Source organism: Pezoporus occidentalis, unplaced genomic scaffold, assembly GCF_034315485.1.
Source record: "Pezoporus occidentalis ecotype Australia unplaced genomic scaffold, CSIRO_AGI_Poc_V1 ctg28, whole genome shotgun sequence".
Lineage (NCBI taxonomy): Eukaryota > Metazoa > Chordata > Aves > Psittaciformes > Psittacidae > Pezoporus > Pezoporus occidentalis.
The window spans coordinates 265,801-281,988 of NW_026914718.1; the positions used below are offsets into that span (position 1 = coordinate 265,801).

The 16,188-nt window shown below is 37.7% G+C and overlaps 1 protein-coding gene across 3 annotated transcripts in view; it reads right to left on the reverse strand.

The window, feature by feature from the left end:
• NFX1 (nuclear transcription factor, X-box binding 1) overlaps positions 1-16,188 on the reverse strand; it is a 51,190-nt gene that overhangs the window by 24,093 nt on the left and 10,909 nt on the right. For all 3 annotated transcript variants that reach the window (XM_062625328.1, XM_062625327.1, XM_062625329.1), the window contains exons 4-13: positions 12,421-12,498; positions 10,815-10,920; positions 8,468-8,539; positions 6,767-6,906; positions 5,779-5,878; positions 5,455-5,672; positions 4,404-4,501; positions 3,018-3,048; positions 1,527-1,609; positions 905-1,013 (exon numbers count right to left, since the gene is read on the reverse strand). In XM_062625328.1, coding sequence (XP_062481312.1) covers positions 905-1,013; positions 1,527-1,609; positions 3,018-3,048; positions 4,404-4,501; positions 5,455-5,672; positions 5,779-5,878; positions 6,767-6,906; positions 8,468-8,539; positions 10,815-10,920; positions 12,421-12,498 — 1,035 coding nt within the window. The remainder of the gene's footprint in view (positions 1-904; positions 1,014-1,526; positions 1,610-3,017; positions 3,049-4,403; positions 4,502-5,454; positions 5,673-5,778; positions 5,879-6,766; positions 6,907-8,467; positions 8,540-10,814; positions 10,921-12,420; positions 12,499-16,188) is intronic.

The following is a 16,188-nucleotide window of genomic DNA, read 5'->3' on the forward strand; positions in this document are numbered from 1 at the left end:
TTGGAAGTTGTCTCAGGCAGTATACATACATTAAGGGCGGCTTGTCCTACCCAACTTTCAAAGACTGCATTTAATAAATAGCTTATAATTTCTGTGATAAGCTACATCTATATTAGGAGACCGAGGAATAAAAGAATTAACTGCTATCATATACAAAGATGTTCCAAATCAACTAAAGGTTCTGCTACCAGAAGGAAGCATTCTTCTGTCTTCTTCAGGCCCAAATCAGAGAATCTATTATTATCTACCGATTATAATGGTGCAAAATAATCAAGATATGATCCCCTAGTTTTTAATAGAGTACATACCTGTCTAAAGCTATTGCACCAACTTAAATCTTTAAATAAATTAGCAGGAAAATTAATACCTGCTCCCTGTCAATCTATTTCTAGCAATTTAGTACTAATTTTTACCATCCAGAACATGATCAGAAAGCCTAAGACACACAGGACTGACATCTCTTATTTCTTCAGATGGTCCTGTCCAGAGAAAAATCACTAGTGTACCAAGTGGGAAAGTCTGCATTCTAAGCAGCTGAATAAAATCTGCTACATGCTTCAATACCTTTAACAGATATCACATTGTTTAACAAGAGTTCCCTTAACTTTAAAATTCTAAACTGTTTTTTTTTCCTTGCATGATTCCTCAAATTTAAATGATTGCTGGATCAACATACATATCAATATATTTCATTGTAATTCAACTTTTAAGTATTAAAATCACTTAGTTAACTCATCCAAAATGAAATAACTTTCTCTTTCATGAAAAAAACATAAAATCAAAGTTAGCTGCATATTCTCCATGTTGTGGTCAATTTGGATCACATTCATGTCCCACTCTGACCAGTTCAGTGAAAAGACTTCTGTAATACATGGGAACTACCATACACTTGCATGTAACTCACTCGTTTGCCAGCATGTTTGACAACTGCCCCGATGACAGGGTTCTTCACATCTATGAAGCCCACAGTTGAGTTTACGACCACAAACCAAAGAACACTTATGTTCTGTGTCCTAGGGGAAGGCAAAAAAGAAAAAGCAGAACTGAACTATAAACCCCATTAGTTTATTTTTCTCTGTAAGGTCATAACCAACTAATTGGCAAAACTGTAGTGCAAAAAATAGCTTAGGCCTAATCTAAAGAGTTTTTCCATCACTCTAAAGATACACAATTCAAAAAGCGGATTCTGGTAAGACCTCTGTTGCAGACAGACCTACATCATAGCTTATACCTCCTGCATTAAGTAATACCTTTTCCTTCCCCATCCTCCCTGAAATCACTGCATTGACAAAAAGCACCTTTACGCTGATTTACTTGCATTTAGGCTGGAATATGGTTTTACATTTATAACTATGCCCACAAAACAAATACTGCAAAATAAACACACACACAAGCTTTTTTGAGGATGACCAATACTGCAGATAGAGACAAAAATGGAAAGATACAAAAGCAAAAAGTCTAACATCACAACCAAAAACAAACACACATCACAACGAACAACTTTATAAAGCCACATGTAAACTTACCACACAGCAAACTTCATTACATTTGTGTCGTCCACATGACCTTTTCTTGTTGCATCGCTTGTCACACATGAATGTAATAGCAGCTATTAAAAAGAAAATCAACTTTTACATCTCTGATTGTGCTGAGAACAGCAGCTGCAATCACATTACATAATTACACTATATTAATAGTTAAATCATAATAAAAATATGAACCAATATAAATTGAGAAATATGAATGCTTGATTATTTAATAAGCAAAAAGAGGGCAAGTTTAGATTAGCTATACAGATGAAATTCTTCCCTATGAGGGTGCTGAGGCACTGGCACAGGGTGCCCAGAGAAGCTGTGGCTGCCCCATCCCTGGCAGTGTTCAAGGCCATGTTGGACAGGGCTTGGAGCAACCTACTCTAGTGGAAGGTGTCCCTGCTTGTGGCAGGGGATTGGAACTGGATGAATTTTAAGGTCCCTTCCAACTCAAAGCACTCTATGCTGAGGCCGTTGCAGAGCATGATCTAGAAGAGACTAATAGAGCAAGCAAACTTGTAAATTACTTGCTCTCTCACATTAATTCTCCATGTGAACACTTGGCTTCCTTTAAACAAACAGTTGTTCAAAAGGATTTTGGAGAGCAGAACACATGAAACTAGTTGATTTCACATTAGACTTTACACCATGAACTCTGCTAAATAGAACACAAAATAGGATAACCTGATACATCAGAGTACCACAAATATCATTTTAAAACTGCTCAAATTGGTAAGGCATTAAGAGTCAGGTAAACAATAACTCCTGATATGCTCACAAAACTAGTGTTAACAAAGAACATCCTTATCCACAGGTAACAAAAGCAACCATTTCTGGATTCTGAAGAACAAATGCTTCACAGACAAAAGCTCAAATTAAGTACATATATTGCTCCTTATGTATCTTGTAAATGAAACTCAGTATGACAGGGGTCCATCGAGTAAACATTTCACTGAGGCAAAAGTTCCAAGTTGCTACACCCAGAATACCAAGAAGTGTCAAATGGCAACTCGCTGCCAAGCCCAGATACAAAGATCAGCAGCATGCAACTGTGAAGCAGAAGCAAAGCTTGTATTTCCCCAGGAACCTGGACATGAGCAAAGCAAAAGCATTACTTTGCATGAATTGCATTTGCATGAGCCACAAGATACGCAGGATGGGGAGGGCAACCTAGTGAGCATGGCAGGTAGCATAGGAAACTCTTCAAATCAAAACAAACAGCTTGTCTGGAATTTTTGAGCTCAAATGCTGAATAAGTCTTCCCTTGTGTAAAAGATGGATAGAAATGAAAGAGGTTCAATTCAAACCTCTTCCCTAAAAGTAGCATCATTTCAAGAAATGACCGACTTGTCACAGAAGTATGGATAAAAGAAGCAGTACTGATCAGCTGTTTGCCCAAGTCAATCAAACCCAGAATTACCATGAGCTGTGCATCATTTTAAAAACGATTTCACATTGCATATGTAATGTAATGTAACACCATACCTTTATTTCTCAGGAGAGCACACGGGACTTCCTAGGAAATAAACAGAGAGCCATTAGGTTAAAACAGATGAAACAACAAACTTACATAGAAAACAGTCACATGAAGAAGCAGCACTCTCAGTTTTCAGGTGTATAACACTTTGGTATGCAAAAGTGAAATAAAAGCTAGAAAAAAAAACCTCAAATCTTTTAACACAAAACTTTTCCCTTAGAGATTCAATGGAAATTAAAAAAAAACAAACAACAACAAAAATGTGGTTCTGTACTGTCCAGCTAATTCAGCAGATAAAGCTGTGAAGTCACAAAACCAGGTTTGCCCTAAGAAACCAGAGGAGCTCTCCTAGAGAATGGTGAGTGTACAATTTGACCAAATGTTCCAAAAATGGAAGTCTTACTTGTTTTAAAGACCAAAGAGAGTGAAGTCAAATCTCATGATCAAAAAATTTTATATAAAGACTTCAACATGAAAATAAAAGGTGAAAGATGAAAAGAACATTGTTGATTGACTACATTTGAACCTTCAATCATCACAACTTCACATTCCGAGTTGTCTTTTCTAGGCATCACATTTTTCATGACCAATTTACATTATCACTGTAGTTCACTCATACATTTTCAAGAAGCAGCTTCCTGGTGTCTGAGAAGCTGCATGAATTAAAACCTAAACCTCACTACCTAGTTTCAGGCCTCAAAATGAAAGATAATCTGAAGCCTTCTATCCCATAACTACCTTCAGCAAACTTGCAGGAGAAAACTGTTCCACCCCCTAGCAAAGTCTCAGTCTATGTACTTATAGATTTTTATATTCAGAAGCCACCTCTACCTATAGGTATGTAACAAGTCAGAAAAGTCAACAAGGCTCCTGTGATAGCAGTCAAAGATTACAAAGCTGTGATTACAGAAATTAGTTTATAAATATATACTAAATGTTATGTAACAATTGCTGAGAATTTGCTGGGTCCCTAGAGAAATGTATGAAAATTCCACAACAAATCTGCAATCTATTACTATAGAGTTTTAGTTAGCTTTTTATGTTAGGCTCCCTTTCTTCTCTCAGTTTACATCACCGTTGGTAAAACTACCATTCTTTGTGCTACATAAATACTACAGGATGCAATGCAGGATTTTATAGCCAGCCTAAACAGAATTCTGTTTACACACTGCAAAAATGCTTCCAAAAAATTCCCTTCACAGTACGTGACCTATGTTAGCACTTCACAGCATGATCTAGTTAGCATCTATCAGTTAGTATACAACGGAGGACCTTGTAACTAAGGAGCACAGCACTTCTTAGCTTTCTTCTCTTCAACTTCATCTCCTTTTTCTCCCCAGCTTTAAAAGCCAACAAAGATTACATGTTGCCATGGTCTGGCTTTATACACTCACCTTCTTTTTGAAGCCACACCTACAATAAATATTTGATGTGCGAGAACAAGGTCTACACTCTCCTTCATGGCAAAGGCTTTCACACGTGTGAATGAACTCTAGCAAAATGAAAATACAAAGATTAACAATTAATAACAAAAGAAAATCAATGACCTGGAACTTCACATCTGCCGTTAAGTATCACTGGTCAAAGACACCGAGCTTCTGTGCAGCTGGGTTTCCAAACAATTAATTACTTTCAGTTAAATGTGCATAAAATTTTGTCGTTATTTTCACCTTTTAAATCACAGAATCCAGGATTAAATCCAGGAGTTTTAAGTCATTTTTTAATTCCTTTTCAGCTTAGAAGAATGACTTATTATGCACACTTTCACTTACTAGGCTAATTGAAATTCAACTGAAAGCCAAGTCCTTGGACTGAGAGAACAGATCAAACTTTCAAAAAGAAGCTCTCATCTTGATAGCACTGGTCTCACTCCTTTCTGAAGCCTAATAAATCACAGTTAAATAGCCTGTGAAACTGAAGCTTCACACAAAGTTAAATACACTTGAGTTACCTAATGCACCCACTGAAGTGTCTCATTGCTTCCACACATAACCTCCAACTTTCCAACGCTACTTTTTAGTCCTTAATGCTCCTACAGCAGCAGGAAATGAGTATTTACTGGAGGCATTTGAACAAAGTCATTTATCTCTACTAGTCTCCACATGTCTGTCAAAAGATCTAGGTGAGCTTTTAAAAGACATTAGCACATACTACTCTCTGGATATTGCTCAGCTTTATTCTTCTACTAATATAGGAAAGGTACAGGTAAACAAAATTTAAAAGGCTAGCTAGTGTCAGTGCTTTCCAGACAAATGTATTTCCTGATCATTATGAACATCCAGACTGCAGGCTCTGAAGTGGCTTTTACCCTCAGTTTGATTAAATCACTGATCAAATATCAAAGTCCAGTACCAAATGAAACAGTTAAGGACCGCTTTTTTTTCTTCCTTTCTTTTTTAAATGATGAGGTAATTTGAATATTCTGAAGCAGAAAGTTCTCATTACCATAGCTACCACAAGGAAGAGGTTTGCCACACGTTTTTCCACATGAGGGGATAGGGTCCGTGCAGATTTTACGTTCAACGCATCCTAGTTCCAGTAATTTGCTGAGAGGAGTCTGACCGCAGGGACAGCGATACACTACTTGTGGAAGCCGCGGACAGAGCTGGCAAGGCTGAGGATGGCACACTTGTGTGCAATTGTGCCTCCCACAATTTAGTTTTCTGGGGAAAAGAAAGAAGAAAAGGCAGGTTATCTGAGGGTATCATGATCACACAGTGTGATAAAATAACCTTCTCTTTCCAAAAGCCTAAATTATAGTGACCTTACTTGCCACATATATTCTGGCACGAGAAATTCCCAAATCCATCAGAGAACTCTTCCTTCGTCCCACACAATACGTCCTTAAAGTTGTTTCCACAGTAACACACTGAAAAAAGATGTTATTTCACAGAAAGTGAAAAAGAGAATATCAGTGACAGAACACCTCCAGCAGTACAGTGAATATAAAAAGGTCACTGTGAAAAATTATTAGTCAGTTTTTATAAAGATAATTAAGCTGGTATTCTTTAGATTTATCTCAGCAATAGAGGCTTCTCAGTCCTACAGAAGCAGGAATTCATGTTTTATTTGTTTTGATAAGGAGGTTAAAAACTAAAGGGGAAGTACTACCTGCATGAAAAAGCTTGCTTATTAAAGCAGTATTCTTCTTCCATATACTGGTTAATCAAGTCTTCAGAATTTTAGTAAAAGATTAAGCAGGCTCATAGGACAATTCAGGTCAGAAGGGCTCTCGGGACCAGCTAGTCCAAGCCCTTGCTGAAAGCAGAGTCAGCAGCAAGATCAGAGCATATTACTCAGTGTTTTATTCAGCTAGGTCTTGAAAATCTCCAAGTTTCCAAGAGAAGAGTTTTTCCTTATAGCTCATTATAATGTTTCAACTTAAGACTCCTTGTCTCTCACCCTCTCTCCATATAGAGCCTGTTTCTGTCTTCCTGATTAGCTCCTGTCGCCTACTGAAAAGCCATTATTCAGCCTTTGCAAGCTAACAAAGTCCGGTACCAGCAGCCTGTCCCAATAGGGCACATGCTCCAACAGCCTCATCATCTTTGGTGGATTCTTTCTAGTCATGCTTATACCCTTCTTTAAATACATACTGATGCTGACACATGAAGCATTTTCTAAATATTCTAGCAGTAGATTTGGGGTTTGTTAGGTAAGAATACAGCACCTGCTTCTTAGTACTGGTTAGTTTGGGGTTCTTCTTCCACACTCTTGTTTTCATAATATAAAGTAAACAAGGCATTCCAATACTTACCTTGTTGTACCGTTAATTGGCAAGGTGAACATTTTCCAGCATGGCACACTTGAGTACAGCTGTGCTTACCACAGTTTAAAGTATTTCCACATACATTAGAACAATGGATTTTTGTTGATTGGCCACAGCGAACTGAATGACTGCAGAGAAATGACACCATAATCTGTCAGCTACCTTAATACCTAGAGAACATTTATTAAAAGGGAAAATAACCTTTTGATTTTGCATTCTGGCTGGCCTCATACAATGGCTGTCAAAGTCACTATTTCAAACATGTATTTAAAGCATCTTAAATTCAGAGATGCTGTATCATACATCTTGGATGTTAGTAAGGCACAGATAAAATGCTATTTAGAAGCAAGTTTAAATGTATTACAAAAAATCAGCAATCTGGTGAAAGCAGCTGGCACCTGGGAAAAAAAAACAACAGAAAGCTGGCTGCATCTATTAAATTTCTAAACCAAGGATTAGTTAGAATAAAAGAATGGTGACCTTATTGCATAAAGTAAGTAATCATCAAATGGTTTGGATTGGAAGGGACTTTCAAAGCTCATCCAGTCCAACCCCCCTGCAATGAGCAGGGACATCTTCAACCAGATCAGGGTGCCCAGAACCACATCCAGCCTGGCCCTGAATGTCTCCAGGGATGGTTCATCCACCACCTCTCTGGGCAACCTGTGCCAGGGTTTTACCACCCTCAGTGTACAGAATTTCACATCCAGCCTGAATCTCCCTCTTTTAGTTTAAAACCATCACCCCTTGTCGCAAGAGGACCTGCTAACAAGTCCTCCCCATCTTTCTTAAAAGCCCTTTTTAAGTACCAAAAGGCCACAATAAGGTCTCCCTGGAGTCTTCTCTAGACCAAACAACCCCAACTCTCTAGTCTCTACAGCCAAACCATTTTTCTACTGAAGACATAGTGCTCTTAAGTACATGTACTGCCACTGACATAGCTGTACCTCTTTTGAAGAACTAAGGTCCCTTAACATTACATTCAAGCTTTCAGAAGTAAGTATAAAAGTCTGAAAACCTTTCTTTATAGAGCAAGAATGCTAACACCAAAATCAGGTTTGGTTAGATCTGGATGTGGAAACGAGGCCAGGCAAGCATTTTATTACACACCATCAGTCCTAGGTAACCAGAATAAGGACTCAGAAGACTCTGAGCTGAATACCAGATATCACAGGTAGTATGGGCAGCACAGTCTTGCTGTTGGCAATGACACACAACGAGTTCTGTAATATACTACAGAAGTCAGTGGTACAGCTTCCCAGAAAGGTACACATTAGTTTTGGAATTATTATTTCTGGAAAGGAATAGCTCAACATTACATTACATTCAGATAGAAAAGATGGGAACCTTTTCCAATTTCTTTCTGTGTCTTCTACAAAATAAACACTAGAATGGGATTTTAAAACCAAATCAACCCTGAGACTGCTTGGGCAATTCAGCTACACGTACCATAAACTGATGTTAACATGGATAACTTTCAACTATTTTTTCTCAAAAATACTAAAATTTGTTTCAGTTTTTAAATATAAAAGTCTTCAAATGATTTTAGTGCACAAATAAAAGTCACAGCTCAGAATAAACTTTGTTCTGTAAACTTGTAAAAAAACTGTAAGAAGGAAAAACCTTACTACATAAACTTTTATGAAACTATTCTTATATAAACTGGGTTTATAACAGAAGCATTCTCACCTTGTTTGTCCACATTCACATGTTTTTGTCACAAAGGCTGGGCACGAAGGGCAAGGTCCTGGATGGCACAGGCTTCAAAATAAGTCAAGAAAAAAGAAAGGGAAAATAAAATTGTAAAGTTAACATCAGGTTGACTACAGTCCCAGAGAAACAACCCACTATGACCCAACACACAGTGCGCTGTCAGAATATACACTTCTGCAGGGTATGAAAGCATTATCAACAAAAGAAAAGAAACAACACTACATTATTACAGTTGCAATAATCTCACATGTCACTTATGTCGAAGGAAAACTTCAGTATTGCTACTGCTGTCAATTCATCAGTAACAGTGCTACTAACACATTTCATAGTTTGCATTTCATCAGCAGAAATGCACCAACTCAACTGTGTTCATCACCAGTAACACTCAAAACAAGCATCACGTGTCCAAGCCATTAATACATTTCTTTCTTCTGTGATTTTAAATCGATTAGAAACAAAAACTTCTCTGTGAATTTCTTCTTTTTAGGTAATGGTTTTACCTTTGAACTCAGCAGTTCTAGCACCACCAGCAAGAGCTTTTGTTCCTCTTCCTGTAAGGTAACACATGTAACAAGTCTGCCTCAGTTTTCTTTCTCACCATCAAGCACATCGGAGTGTCATCAGTGCCAGTCCTTTACTTGATTATTAGATCTTACCTCCTACTTCAAAAAAACACTGGTCCCTATCTGCATACAAGACCTCTGCTGGGCACAGACAAGCCCAGGTTTGTGAACTTGTCTGCACTCTTCCTTACCCACCTCCTAGCTCTATTCCTTTGCAAATACAGCAGCTCTCATGTAGAGCAATTATTACCAGCCAGGACTGACCATCTTAGATGTACTAGTCAAAAGAAAAACAAAATTAACAAAATCCCAAAACACACAACACCCCCCACCATAAGGCTACACAATTACATGGCAAACTAAATTCCCCAAGCACAATTGTTATGCCAGTACTGATTAGTTCATTAGTTACTATGCTTATATACAATACAATTGAGTCAAAAGTCCCTCTCCAGGTTTCCTGGAGCCCCTTTAGGCACTGGAGCTGTTCTAAGGTCTCCCCTTAAGGAGCCTTCTCTTCTCCAGGCTGAACCAGCCCAGCTCTCTCAGCCTAGCTCCAGAGCAGAGCTGCTCCAGCCCTCACAGCATCTCTGTAGCCTCCTCTGGACTCGCTCCAACAGTTCCATGTCCCTCTTATGTGGGTGCCCCAGAGCTGAACAGAGTACTCCAGGCACACAATACTTCAGTAGAGCAGAGGGGAGGAATCTAACATATTTTCATGTGTGGGAAAGAAGTATTACAAGTACAGAAACATTCTTTCATTCAACAAGATGTTGAAATAGATTTGAAACAGAACGCATTAAGTAAAAAGTTCGGAGTGAAGTTCTACTGAAGTTCTGAGTTTTAGTAAACCTTGGAAGGAGTTTAAGATGACAGTTATTTGTTGGAATGACTGAAGTTTTTGACTGTGTACCAAGAGCAGAAATAACTGCTTCTATTAAAAAAGCCTCAAAACAGAATTATGAATAGGCACCATGGACCAGCTTCCATACATGGAAAATTAAGCTGGATAGACTAGAAGCAACATGTAATTTATTTTTCTGACTAGCAAGCCTATTCATACACAGAAATAGCCTGACTAATGCTGTTAACCTTATCAATATACTAGTACCACATTACTAAAAAAAACATCTACAGGATTTGCACTTTCTTGCCTCTCTTCATTGAATTATGCTAATAAACGTCAGCAAAACCGATCTGAGTTATATATACTGATCAAGGTCTCCATGACGGATTCTGGTTCAACCATCTGGTGGTCTCAACAAGTACATAAATACATAAAATACCTTCTTATCCTCACCAGTTTACAAGCCAAAGGAAAGAAAAAGAAACAAAGGACAGAAGTAAGCAGTCCTTCAGTTTAACCAAGTACCACTGGTCTTGGATTAAGATACAGATAAACAGTCACACAGGAGAAGCAGCACCTAAAAAGCCTGGACCACTGGCTACATGTTTAAATTTACCTCTATTCAGTATTACTTCTCTACTTTAATTAAGGTTTTTGAAACCAAGTCAGGCAGCTGGATTAGTCCCTAAAAGGATGGAAATGTTGCTACAACTATTGTTGACCTCCTGTTCATTCTCATATGAACTCACCTTAGGAATACAAACACAAATAACCTCCATTTGTTCCAGGCTTCATCTGAGCTATAAATCAAATAGACCTCTAAGCATATCCAATAGGCAAAAAATATCCAACTATAGCCTTCAGAAAGAATCTCTAGATCATTTCAATATTCATATGATCAACATTTACTTACATGTTACAAAGATGTGGACAGTCCAAACCCTGTCTCTTTTTTCCACAAAGTTCCCCACAGCTATGCGGGATTTCATTTCTATTCCATTCAGGATTGTGCACCTTACCTAAACCATGTCAAAAAACAAAGACATATTTATTGCCTTGAATAGAATATTGAATTGGTGAAAACATCACACCAAAAAGCTGTGTTTTCAATACTGGCAGTAGTCAACTTTGAAAAACATGATTATATAAGCTATGTAATTTTAATTCTTTTAGTACTTCTTTGTATATTCTGCAAGTTTCAAGTTAAGAAAATACAAATAAACACCACAGATGGTATTTATTCACCTGATTATCAGTTAAACTAGTTGAATACAAGGGAAAATCCTGAAAATTAGAAGATTCAGAAGAAAAAGGTGCTCGGAATTTCCCCATGGGACAAAGAAAAACCCATACTTAACCACACTGAACACACAGTATTTTCCATCAAATAGAAGATAGCTCTGCATAAGCAACTGGTGATATCCAAGCGCCATATTGTTAATGTAAAATTATCTGCAGAAGATGAAAATTTTATGTTCAAACATGGTAATATTAACTCCATGGACAATTTGAGTTTCCTACTGTAGATTTCCCAAAACTATGAAATAATCTTTAACACTGGGCAAAAATTTCTTTCCTATTTAACACAATGATAACCTCTCCTAAAAGTGTAATTTTAATTTCAAATCAAAACATTCATTCTATCTGAATTTTTATCCCTGTATTCCTCAGATTTCACACATTTTCATACAGAATCTCCAGTCTTACCTGCATTGCACTGATTTTTACCTGACTCAGACGTTTAGATAAGAGAACTTTAGACAAATTGTCACCTATTACAGCGTCTGTTTCTTTAGGACAAGTTCACTGACTCTCAGATCCTGTCTCAATTCCAGAACATTGTTTTGTAGAAAGTCATGTATAACTTTCCCGTGACTCTCACTTAAGGAAGGAAAAGCTACACAGAATCACCACAAGTTTCAGAAGTGTAAATCTCAAACAAAAGGTATTTGCACATATGCAATCAAGTAACAATGCATTTCTCCATCATATACTTAAGGCTTAGTGAATGTGGTACTTGCCTCATCTACCTCTTTTATTAAAGATGTATTCACATGAAGATCTGAAAATTGTGAATATTATTTCCTATTTAACTTGTATGTGTCCCTGATCAACATAAATGATAAAAATGCTAAAGCAATTTAAAGGTTAAGATAGTTGCATACTGGAATTGTGTAGTATTTTGGTGTATCTTGCCACGAAGAATGACAACACATGAATGTTATTTCAGGCTTTCTACAGAAGGCAAGCTTATAGGATAGCAGCCCAATTCTATCATTGTTCCATAAAAACTATTTTTACAGTGATATGAACATGTTTATCACTTCTGATTTAGCATTTCATTTTTAAGTGTTTTAAGCAGCGTACGCATGATTCTCTACACAGCCACCTTTCCATGGCAATACACTTTTAAACAAGGTTAATTTCAGGGATGTAGGCAAACAAGCAGCAATAGCAGAATTCCAACTAAAGAATCAAAATGACAAAACTGTTTATCTTTGCAAAAGCAAGAAACTCACCACAGAAACAAGTGTAAGTTTTAGGAACTTGCATGGAAGCATTCTGACAAGCTGGACATCTCCAACCGCTATTGCCATCTGCAGGTAAAAGAAATAAGGATAAATATTACTTGAAGTAAATAAAGGAGCTCATTTGCAAGCTTGGAGTAAGTGCTCTCACATTGTTTCTTACCACAGCTGCAACCAAACCAGAAGTTGTTAGAAAGCAGGTTAATAAAATGCATTTTATCTGTATTAAGAGGTAGCACTACTTCATCTGACCAGGCTCCAACTTCATATAGAGGCAGTATAACAATTCCACTTTTTCTATTATCGCGTTATAAGACATTCTACTAGAATACAGAAAGCCTTTACCATATTTAAAGATGTGAGAACATGTTGAAGTGTGGGAAAGTGGTGAGAAAAATATAATTGCCTACAGTCTTAAGCACCACCTGCATATTCCTTTTCATTATCCTCCAATATTACAAGCTTACATGTCTTGTCGAAGACCAATTCAGTATTGCTTCATGTCCGGAATAAACTGGCGCTATATAAATCAGAATGATCTACTTTAATTAATTCATTTCACGGTGACAATACCTAGGTATTGACTAGGACATTATTCTTCAAGTTGGTATTTTATTAAATGGTAGTTTTCTTGTTTCTGCATTTCAGGAGGGGGTTGGTTAGCAGTAAAGGAAGAACTTCAGCGTAAGGAATATAATGTTCATGAAGATGTTTCCTAAATTCAGTACATATCTGGCTATGAAGAATACCAAGTATAAGATCACTACTTGAACACAAAGGGGGAGAGATTTTTGTATCTGTACAGATAGATATAAAAATATCTATAAACTGATTAGCTCTTACTCTCTCAATCAGTGCTGGTAAATTAATAAGCTGTGATTTTGGAACTGTTCTTTGCTATTAAGAAATTTGATTGAGATTTATGATGTTCTCACATTATGAACGCAGCAAGAATTCCAAACAGTAAACCCTATGTGACACAACCACTGCACTGCAATGACAGGCACACCTACACCTGCTATCACCAGGACTGGAGGCGTCCTGCATTAACCATCATAACGTACACTGGTAATGATTTTCACAAACTGGAAATGATCCAGTTTGTGATAATTTGCTCTGCCACTCTTGAAATGCAAATCTAAAGCACATCTGTTCTTTTCAGTTGGTGCCTATTCATACCCCTCCTCATCCTGGCTTCTATCACTGTGCCACCAAGAGTGGCAGAGAGCTATACAATTATGGGCTGAACAGCTGTATGACAGTGGCACAAGGAGTACGCTCCCATCGTTATGATCAAAACCAATCTGTGTTTCCTGACCAAGATGTCTTTATTTATTTGACTGCTACAAATTAAAGCATCTCAGAGAGAAGTGTTAAAAGCTACAGGTAAAAATGGCAGCAGGAAACTGAAAGGGGTATCTGCTGACAAAGCTTTCAGCATCTTACATGGTCACTCCCAAAGCTAGCATAGTAAACCCTAATGGATTCCCTATGGGATTACTTTGTAAAATATACTTCAATATTTAATTAACAACATTATTTCTTTCACTGTTATTCTATGTTACCCTTTTCAATGTAAGCCTATCCTAAAGCTTCAGGAGGCCAGAAGAAGGCCTCTTCTATCAACGTCTCTCCCAGAGCAGCATAACCAGAGCAAGAGTCCTTTACCAACAACAGTTTCTCTAGAGTTTAGTGAAGATCCTTGCAAAATAGGAACCTTTTACCAAGCAACACAGACTTTCAAGATATATTTTGTTCTTCTCAATCACTGATTATCCTTGGTTCCTCTAAGAAGGGCATGTGGATCCACCCACAAGGTGGGTGCACAGTTGCTTTCCTCTAGAAATAAGAATTAAGTTTTCTTTGTGGATTCAGATGCAATCACAGTAGGGTAGAATGACGGTGGGGTGACTCCTGACATCTACATTACAGTCCTGTAACCACTCCTCCCAAGTCCTGATTACTGAAGAAAGTGGGGATGAGGATGACCCTACAGAATGATCATTCCACTCTCATGAATCTTCTCATTAATAGGATCCAAGTATACAGACTTCCAACCAAAGACATCGAAAGGACAGTTATATTTACCTTTGGTACCATGCCCAGAACCCTGCCCCTTCCTGCATCCCTGTTGTCATAAAGGTACAGTGAACAACCTCCTCAGTTTCCAGCATCCTAAAGGATTAAAAGGCTCAAAAGAACCTTGAGTAGGAAGAGCTGGGAATTATATATATAGACTAGAGATTTTTATGTGCAGTTTCAAACAAGCAACTTTCCTCTTTACATGCTTGCCTAGATGAGTCACAGGTAATTACATAAGAAAGGATCCAGACACATCTGCTAGAATAAAGCGAATGCTAGAAGGCTGCATTTCCAAAGGCAGCAGTATGGCAGGAATTTTCCACATATATACAATGCTAGGTACATAAGAAGAACTTCAAACAAGATTTCAATCACTTCAACTGTGTAGACTATGCTTGAATCAACACTGGTAGTTTCATCCTACCATTTCTAAGACGGTCTTAAGCAGTTCTCCAAAGAGATAATCTGCATGAAAATAAATTACTGCTTTGACTTCTCAGCTAGACACAATCAAAAGCTTTTGTCCCAGTAACAGAAAAGTGATATTTGTGTAATATCCAAGGCACACAGAATGGCTTCAGCCCTTAAGTAGCATGGCTTAAGGAAAAAAAAGGGGAAAAAGAAAAAAAGAAGCAAGTAGATTCATATTCTGACCACTGAAGCTCAGAATCCATTTTAGAGACAAATACTGGTACAGACCACTGTCTAATCTGGAAGTGGACAGCAAGGGGAGCAGAGGAAGCAGAATACAAAGAGTTGTTGTAACTCATATATCTCCAATCCTTCCAGCCAAAATGCAAATACAAGTAAAACCATCCACAAAGAAGGAAGTAGATGGCTGTAAGGGGTATATTGTCCCATCAATGTAAGTACGCAACTCAAACACCACTGAAGCATCAGATTTTAAAATAAAGGTGGCAACAGACAACAGTTTTCCCTTTATAAACACAACAAAGATGTGTGCAGTGCAAGTGTTTTTGTCAGATTGACCTTAGCTGTGCAATATTTAAAGGTCACATTCCTTCAAGACATAATTCAAAATGTTAGTAGAAAATGCTTGCTAAGGAGAAAGTGATGTTCTTCCTTATAGGAAAGGATTTTTCCACATGATGGCAAGGTCATGCCTAGCAGACCCCTTCCTTTTCCTGACCTGGACATCTTTTAACACACAATGAAAACCCACTCTCTACTTCTTAGTGCTGCTGATAGTCTACACTGTGGAAATATCAAACATTGAATGTCAATCACAAGTCTAATATAAGAAGAGCCAAGAATACAGAAATACCCTATGACTCCCCACAGATAATCAAGAGATTCTTTGACCTGGCTTGGCCAAACTAGTTTTTCAAATGACCAAGACAATAGAAGACAAATAAGTCTCTGAGGGAAGATACCTTCAGTAAAACACATCTGAAAGATACCCCGAGAAGCGAGATACTGCAGGGTGCAAGAAGTCTTTGTTATAATGGGATAATTCTTTGCTTCTTCTCACCCAAGTATGCCCGAACAGACACATGAAGATTGGTAAATGCTAAGCAAGCAGGGTCCAGAAAAAAAATTAACTCTACTTCAAGATGAACATTACAATCTTCAGTGTGTTCACATCAAACAACTGAACACAGCGGGAAGGCTGCAATTCAGCTTTAACTTACACCAAAGCATTCACAGGGCAGAATG